This window comes from Rissa tridactyla, chromosome 14 (assembly GCF_028500815.1).
Source record: "Rissa tridactyla isolate bRisTri1 chromosome 14, bRisTri1.patW.cur.20221130, whole genome shotgun sequence".
In the NCBI taxonomy this organism is placed as follows: Eukaryota; Metazoa; Chordata; class Aves; order Charadriiformes; family Laridae; genus Rissa; species Rissa tridactyla.
The window spans coordinates 13611040-13619793 of record NC_071479.1 but is presented as its reverse complement, the minus strand read 5'-3'; the positions used below and the strand labels follow the sequence as shown (position 1 = coordinate 13619793).

The 8754-nt window shown below is 58.2% G+C and overlaps 1 protein-coding gene across 1 annotated transcript; it reads left to right on the top strand.

The window, feature by feature from the left end:
* Nucleotides 1-1921: 1921 nt before the first annotated feature.
* LOC128917644 (adenylate cyclase type 10-like) lies at nt 1922-6454 on the top strand (the record flags this gene model as incomplete). Its single annotated transcript, XM_054220992.1, has 7 exons — nt 1922-1943; nt 2234-2338; nt 2477-2508; nt 5250-5279; nt 5393-5514; nt 6106-6182; nt 6273-6454. Coding segments are annotated over 7 exons (570 nt in total), but the record flags the coding sequence as incomplete, so codon positions are not given.
* Nucleotides 6455-8754: the final 2300 nt, after the last annotated feature.

Here is an 8754-nt window from a genome sequence, read left to right as displayed (position 1 = left end):
CTTGCCCGCCTTCATGTTCGAGGGAAGGAGATGGCTGGGTTTTGGTGGGAGAGTGACTAAAGAATAACGGGCGACAGCGTCTTCCATGAAAAACGGGCGTTTGGAGCTGTCCCACCTCATCTGCGGCGCCCTCGGGAGAGGGGAGTTTTCTCTCTGAGCTTTTAAAGTAGAGCTATTTGGGATATCGGACTTTTTTCTCTGCCTTTTCCTCATCTCCGGTCTCTGCTGCGCTCGTCCTGTTTTCCCTCCCTCTCCTATCGCCCCTTTTCTTGAGGAAAACTTGACTTTTTCTTGGTTTTCGTTGCATTTGTAGTTACAAACCTGCTCCATTTGGCTTCTGCCAACACCAGGCCAGGGGGACGGGTCAACCTGGAGCTCGCTCTGCATTGCCTGCACGAGGCTCAAGGCGACGTGCTGGTAAGAAGCGGCAATTTCTAATTAAGAACGGACTTTGTTACTGGTTTGAGCTGGGCGTCGCTCCGAGTTTTCTATTGCGCGGGCCGGAATCTCTTTGCTGAAGGTGCAGGAGGTTCTTGGGTGATGCCTGTCGCTGCGTTAACGTCTCTTGGGCTTCCAGAGCCCTCTCCTGGTGCATCACTAAGGGTTTGGGATGGAGAATAGAATTACGCCCAAATGAAGGGATGTTAGCTAAAAGCCGAGGTCTGCCCTCGGTGAGCCCCGAGCGGGTCTGCTTTGCTCCCTCTTCTTCGAAGAAGGGCTTTAACACCCCTCAGCATCTGCTGCGTCGCCACGAGGAGTGAGAATTTCCCTTTTGTCTCCTCCGGAAGAGGAATTTAAGTCTTTTTTCCCTATGAAATCTCGCAGGAGGCGGCAGAGAGGCTGCATGGTGGGCCGCCTCGGAGACCCGAATCCCATCCCCTGGCTGATTATCATTACACAGGTAAACGAGGAGAACAGATCCCGGCATTCCTTTTGCTCCGATTGAATTGAGTCTTAAAAATATTCTTTTGGGGTGGGGAAAGGAGAAGTTTTAATCCCTTTCTGGGGCTTTTGGAGGCGCGGGATGCCGATTCTAATAATTTGCGTGTCGCTGGTTAATTCCTAGGCTCAGATATTTGGACACCGGTGGAGGAGCAGTTGTTTAAAGAGGCTTTTTACATCCATAAGAAGAATTTTCGCCTCATACAGAAGCAGGTATAAAGCCGTTAGAGCGAGGCGCAGCTTGTTAGCGTGGGCAATTTTAACCCAGAAAGTCATATTTTGAGTTGCGTGTTGGAATCCTGTTCTTAGGACGCTTCTTCTTGCTAAAAAACCACCGGTACAAGGCCTATTTTTGCCCTAATGTGTGACCACAAAGGAATATTTAATACCTCTGGGAGAAAATACCAGAGATATTATAAGAATAATGACAGTTTAATGACTTGCTTAAAAGCACCGAGACCGCTAATCCCCCATAGGCTAGCTGGCTATGAAGTACATATTTTCCCAAATTCAGACAAGAGAGTTCTAGAAGTGCAGTTTTCCCCAGCATTACAAGAGAAGTTAGTGCCGTGTCGCTCACAGCAGGACACCGGGTAATGGCGGTGACAGACGGAAGATGTCACTGCGAGCCGATTGTGATGCGTGAGGTGAGTTGCCGGGCAAGCGATGACCTGCAGAGGAGGCCGCCGCCTGGTGACTGTGACCACCCCGGGAAGGCGGAGGGCTAGTCGCCCCGCACAGAGGCCCCGGGCTCAGTGTGCAGCTTGCACTGTGCAGTGAGGTCCTCGTCCTCCTCCCGGCTGGGCACAGCCGTCTTCTCCTGAGGTACCCCGTGTGCCACAGGGCGCTGACGATGGCTTCTGCCTGGGAGAGGAATCGTCACTACGGGGACCTACAGAAAGCAGTCGCTTTCCTCCCCTCGCTCCTTGCTGATAGCTCCCTCAGGAGCAACGACACCACTCAGAGTGTCCACGGAGTGCTGCTCTTTGCGGATATCTCAGGTGGGGGGAGCAGGGAGGAGCAGCCACGGACATGAGCCGTGTGGGGACACAGCAGGCCCTTTGGAGCCCCTCAGACAGAGTGGTCATCTTGTCACTGCTGAGGTCTTCTGCTGGGACGCCCACAGAGAGCGGGATGGGTGACCTTGGGCGGTCCATCAGGGCTGCCACCAGTGCGGAGCTGGCACGGGAAGGTGTCCCCTACAGGCTCTCGGGCCGGGCATCGTGGAAACAGCTGCCAGGTCTTTTGGCCCACATGGGCATTTCCTGATTTCTGGATGTCCCTGTTCCAGGTTTCACTGCGTTGACCGAGAAATTTGTGCAGAGGAGCGGCGTGGACAGAGGCACTGATGAGCTGGCGCAAACGCTCAATGAGTACCTGTGCGACATTTTGGAGGGTAGGAGCCGTGCTGCAGGACTGTGTGGCATCGGGCCGTGATGGTGGAGGGTGGAGGCAGCCTGGCAGAGGGCCTTGCTCTGTGGCTTCTGGAAGAAGGTGTCCACATGACTCTGCCTTTTCTTCCCTCTGTCCACAGAGTTCCTGATTTTTGGAGGAGACATCTTGAAGTTTGCTGGTAGGTTCTTGGGACGACGATGACCTCGGGCACTGAGCTGTAGCATTTAACTCCTGTGGCGGCCGTTTGCTCTGCGCTCCTTCTCAAGAGGCTCTGTGCAGCGCCTTGAGCCAGCTCTTTGGCCACGCACGCACCCCTCCAGCAGTGCCCTCTCTCCAGTGCTGCAGCTGCAGAGGAGCGCTCGGGACAGGGGGTGTCACCGCTGCCAGCCGTCTGCTGCTGTGGCTGGCCCGGGATAGGAGAGGTGTCCTGGTGCCCAGGACATGGTCCCCCAGGACGATGGCCTCCCACAAGCCCATCTTCCTCCGCACGGCAGCTGGTTTCTGCTGTCTCTGCAGAACCAGACCGTAGGTCGGGGAGAGTCAGGTCTCGGCAGAGCCTTTACCTTCCCTCCCTTTCCCCAGGAGGTGCTGTGCTGGTGCTGTGGAGAACACCACCCCAGGAGGTGGCCAGGACCATCAGCCTGGTGCTGCACTGTATCTGGCAGATCCAGAAGTACGGAAGGCGTGACACAGATGTGGGGCAGAAGATCCAACTGAAGATAGGTACGGGCGCTGTGCCAGACGCAGCTGTGTGGCACTCTGCCATGCCACAGGGTGCTTCTGGTTTGCTGGGCTTCTGGGGCAGGCAGCTGGGGATGACGCCTGGCGCACTCAACACATTCTCAATGTCAACTCGGTTCGTCTATTTCTAGACGCCTGTTTTAGGGACTCGTGTCAGCGTCTCCCCCAGGAGGAGGGAGGATGCTCTACCCCTCCGTAATGCCCGTCTCCCCGCTGGGCTTCAGAGGAGCTTCTGAGCAGCCGAGATGCTGGGGGCTGTGGAGTTCCAAATGTTCCTGTGTCAGTTCTGCTTCTCCTTCTCCCCAGGGGTCTCTGCAGGGACCATGAGCCTCCTGGTTTTCGGAGATGAGAGCTGGCAACACTTCTGCATTTTTGGCCCGTGCCTGGCTGAAGTTCGTGACGCCGAAGAGGTTGCGGGTGCAGGTGAAGTTGTCCTCTCGGCAACCTGCTGGGAGCTCTGTGAGCAGCACCGGCTGAGGACCAAGCATCTCGCAGGCACAAGAGCTGTGCAGGCAGGTGGATGGGACGGCCTCGAGAGCCATTCTGAGGGCCTGGGCCTGGCCATGAAGGAGGGAGGTGTCGGAAGGCTGAGGAGATGAATGTGGAGAGAGTTGTAGGTGGGAAAGCGGGCAGGCAGGGGAAGGTCTTGTCCTTCCATCTCAAGGGTAACCGTGGGCTGGGCTTTCTTGCTTTGAGGGGTCAGGAGGCGCTGGGAGGGTTTGAGCCCCAGCAGCAATGTCCTCTGTGGGCCATGGAGCTGTGGTTGCTTGGAGATGGGCATGCTTGGAGAATGGCTGTCCAGCTCCGGTGCTTCTGAGGAAGCACTGCTGTCCCATCCAGCCAGGTGGGCTACTTCTCCCCTTCTCTGGGCAGTGACGGTGGAGGGCAGGCTCTGTCCCCTGGGAGTCCTGGGGAGGCCAGTGGCAGTGCTTTCATTCTGTGTGTCTTCAGGTGACGGGCATGGATCCGATGCCTTGGTCCGAATGCCAAGACGCCTTACGCAAGCTCGTACAAGACCCAGTGAGACACCGCTCAAAAAGGGAAGGTGAGTGCCCACTTCCCCTTGCTCTGTGATTGTCCCGAAAGGTGGGGCTTTGCTGCTTCAGGGGCCAGAGAGGAACCACCTCCTCCCTCTTCCCTCTGTCCGTTAGCACTCAGGCTGTTGGGCCTCCCAGGGCGGTGGCTGCTGCCGCCTCCTCCTTCCAGGGGAGAGCTCTGCCCTCAGCATCTGGAGGTGGCAACATGAGCAAGCGCAGAAGACTCTTTCTCCCCCGGTTCCAGGGCCAGGCCCTGCTTTGCAACAGCTCGTAGTCCCGTCCACCCAGCGACCACCTGCCTTTTCTCTCCTCAGGTGCCATGAGGCCTGCTCTTCTCTTGCCCAGTGACCTGAACGCCGAGGATGTGCTTAGGAAGTACATACCAGTCGCTGCTCTCGGGAAGGTACGGCAAGGCCACCGCTGCTGGGGGCTGCATTTTCGGAGGGCAGAAGAAGTGGTGCCTTGCAGAGATGGAGCTCTTACGGGAACAGACCAATCAAAGAAAATGCGCCCTGCGATGACAACGCAGGGAAACTGAGCCCGGGGGCACCGGTGCCGCACCATTGTCTGCGTTGTCCTCAGAGAGACATGGGTGGCAGGAGGAGGACTCCTGTCCCTCTGTCTTTTCCGTGGCTATGGTTCTGGGTGTGCCGCGGACACGATGGTGGGATAAAGGGGAGATTCCCCTGAAGTCCCTGGAGCATCCCTGAGGGTCTCCCCTCATGTCCGTACCGGTCCCCAGATGGCGTGTTAGCGGAGCAGCCTTCTCTCCTTTGTCATTTGTGTTATGACTCGGCGTCTGCCTGCCGCAGGCTGGGCGGCCTGCCCGCCCTTTTGCACTGAGAGGAGGATTTATCCCTTCCTCTGCTATTACCCGCTATCGCCAGCACGCCTGCTCTCCCTCGGTACTGGTGTGGGCAGTAAGAGCCCGGGAGAGCAGGCTGGTGAAGCCGTCGTGCTCTTGTCTTCCAGCTCGATGCAGGACTGCCCATGGACCTCCTCTCTGAGCTACGGCCAGTCACCTGCATCTTTGTCCAGCTGCAGCTTGCTGCAGGTACCAGCTCGGAGCATCTCAGCACCGTCCTCAAGGAGGCCAGCAGGGTGATGCTAGAAATCCTCTCTCCTCACAAGGGCCACATCAACAAAGTCCTCCTGTGTGATAAAGTGAGTGGGGGGGAACGGTGGCCTCCCCCAGCGCCAGAGGGTGGGCAGTGAGCGCGAGGGAGAGACTCCCTCTTAGGCGCTGTAGCAACATGTTCCACATCTGTCCTGGGCAGGGCTGCACGTTCCTCTGCGTGCTGGGACTCCCTGGAAACAAGCTGCCCTGCGAGAGCCTTCACGCCCTGCAGAGTGCTCTGGAGATCTTCAACTCGTGCTCCACCATGCTCAAGGAAACAGAGTGAGTGTGTGGCGGGGGTCGGCGGGGTGCATGCTGCCTGGGACGGCGCAAGGGGGCTTCCCAGAAAGAGATGTGCCTTCTAGCTTGCTCTCCCTTGTCCCTGGCAGGAAGGAGGCAGTGCCCTGAGAGGTGCAGGCAACCCCTGGGCTCAGCCCACGGCAGCCAGACGGAGTCCCTCCAAGCACACTCTGCTGGCCACCGTGCTGGAAAGAGCCCTCGTGAGGGCCAGAGGCCGCTGCGGCCAGAGGCAGGCCCTTCTGGGCCACTGCCCCATGAACGGGGATGGGGCCCAGCCACCTGATCCCAAGTGGCTGTCATCGCCAGGCGGTGACATGGCGGGCGCCTTCTTCCCTCTCTCTTTGCTCACAAGAGGGCTGTGGCCCTGCCCGTGCTCTGCCCCTGCCCCTTGTCCCTTGCAACCTGCAGATGTTGCACCCCTGAGCTCTCCACGTCCCCGAGACCCACGCTGGCAGGGCAGCACAGCCGGTGGCCCAGGCTGGCACCGAGGGGAGGTGTGGGAAGGGATGAAGCCAGGCGGGCAGGACTGCGCCTGGGGCGCTGCTCAAGCCCTGCTGTTTCTCTGTGTGCCAGGACAATGTCTGTGGCAGTTACCAGAGGGACGATGTTCTGCGGAGTCACTGGCCACCCGCTGAGACACGAATACACAGGTATTGGCCTGGAAGGGTGCCGCGGGGCTGGTGGCACGGGCCACACCGACGCATGCTCTCTCTCTCTAACGCGTGCTCTCCCTCTGGCAGTCCTTGGCCAGAAGGTGAACTTGGCTGCCCGGATGATGGTGCACTACCCTGGGCTGGTGTCCTGTGATGCAGTGACCTACGCCGCCTCCCGGCTGCCCGCTTCCTACTTCAAGGAGCTGCCGGAGAGAGAGATGAAAGGCCTCAGGCAGCCTGGCCCTGTCTATCAATTCGTGGGGGTCACCGAGGAGAGGTGAGTGTCCTCCGAGACGGTCGGAAGCCCTGGCGTGGCAGGCTTTTTGCCCCTCTCCCCTGCTGTCTCCAGCTGCTGAGAGAGCAGGAGTGAAACCACAGGGATGGGGAAGGTTTGTCTGTCTTGGTAGACACAACCTGGCCTTGTGGGCTGGGTCTAAAGGGCTTTGGGCTGTGCTTTCCGTGCTGTGCTTGCTCCACCACGTGCCCTGGGAATGCTGACCCAAGGAGTTTTCTGTCCCAGCTGCTCCGAGCAGGAAGCTTTGGGCCAGTCTGGTCCCCATGGGGAAACGTGGACCATCGGGACACTCTTCCTCAGGTCTTCCTGCAGAAATCTCAGCTCTTCTGGGCCAGGATTTCACCTTCCCTTTAGAGGACGGTTTGAAGGTTACCACTGCCGTCTCTTTGAGACTGCGGGAAGACTTGAGCCAAAGGTGCCAGGTGCTTGGCGTCCCAAGCCCTTCAGGGACACAAGTCCCCCTTTCAAAGACGCTTGGTGTTCTTGGCCAAAGTGGTAAAGCTGTCTCCCAGCCAACAGCACGCCCTGGCTTCTTTCACGTGTCTTCTCCTGTTTCTCTGGGTTTGGCCTCTGGGGATGGACTCTTGATATGTTCTCCTGTCCCACCGTGGCCGCTGGGCTTCTTTACGCTTGAAGCTGTCGTAGCGTGTCAGCTTGAACTTTGGCTGGGAAAGCGTGCAGGGGATAACAGCCTGCTCCAGAGAAAAGCCGGTACCCGAGGAGCACCTCCTTCCCTACCACGCCAGGCTGCTTCTCTAGGTCCCCTGGCTTCTCACCATCTCATTGACTTGTGTTGTCTTTTCCCCTGCTTGTAGCATCTTTGGCGTGGGTCTTACCAAGAAGAGGTCGGAGTACGTCCCCTTGCTGGGTAGGTGGAGAACGCCTTGCTCTTCTGAAGCCCAGGTTCTTCCCCTTGGTAACTTTTAGTGCCTTGCTGGGAAGGGAGAGGCTTTTACCAGGGATGGTGTTGCCTGCAGCAGCCCTAAGAAAGCGCCGCCTGTCTTGGTCTCTGCTTGCTTGATATCTTTGGGTGGAAAACGAGGTGGGGCGCCTGCTGCTCCCTGCTGTCTTCCAGACCTGGTAGGAAGGTTGCTTTCAACTGCGGAGCTGCTCACAGCCTGGGGGCTAAACTGATCCCTGTCTTTGGGGTCAGGAAAGAGATTTCCTTCTGCCAAATCGATGGAGAGTTTTGACGGTGGGTTCTCCTCCTTCTACTCCTCAGAGCTGCTTTCTTGGCAGCATCTGGGCGAAGACACGGAAATGTCAGGAGGCAGGGGATGCCTGTATTCACTCGGGGTCTTGCCGAATGTTTTGGGCCCTGTTGTGGGTTAACCCCGCTTGGCAGCTCAGCCCCACAGAGCCACTCGCTCCCCACAGTGGGATGGGGAAGAGAATCGGAAGGGTTAAAGTGAGAGCACTGGTGCGCTGAGATACAGACAGCTTAATAGGGAAAGCAAAAGCTGCACACACGCCCAAAGCAAAATCAGGCATTCGTTCACCGCTTCCCATGGGCGGGCAGGCGTCTTGCCATTTCGAGGAAAGCAAGGTTTCATCACGTGTGACGGTGACTTGGGAAGACAAATGCCATCACTCCGAATGTCCCCCCTTCCTCCTTTCCGCCGGATTTTCTTGCTGAGCACGGCGTTGTATGGTCTGGAATAGGCCTTTGGGCAGTTGGGGTCAGCTGTGGCGGCTGTGGCGGCTGTGCCGCCTCCCAGCTTCTTGTGCACCCCCAGACTGTTCGCCAGCGGGGCAGCGTGAGCAATGGAAAAGGCCTCGACGCTGCGCAGGCGCTCTTCAGCCATAACTAAAACCTGGTTGTGTTATCAACAGCGATGTTTGGTCACAAATACAAAACATAGACCTGTACAGGCTATTGCTGAATAAAATTAACTCTAGCCCGGACCAAACCAGAACGGGACTGGCGACGCTGCCTTAGCTACTGGGAGGTGCTGTGCAGCTCACGGCACAGCGAGGAGATGCTTTGAGTCTGTTTGGGACGCGGCTGCCTGAACCGGCTGCAGTCATCCCTTACAGTCTCGTGCTGGATCGCTGCGGGGAGTCGCATGGGGCCGGCAGAATCTCCGTGCCTGTGGGATAGGGGAGAGGGCGAGGGGGCTGCGCTGTGGGGCAGGCAAGCAGGTGGCCCCGTGACTGCTCTGAGGAAGGCAGAGGTGCCCAAGCGTGGACGAGCAGGTGGGAAGGAGGCCTGGGTGCCGGCAGGCTGGCCGATGTGGTAGCGGGGAGGGAAGCTGCGGTGGAGGGTGCCCGCAA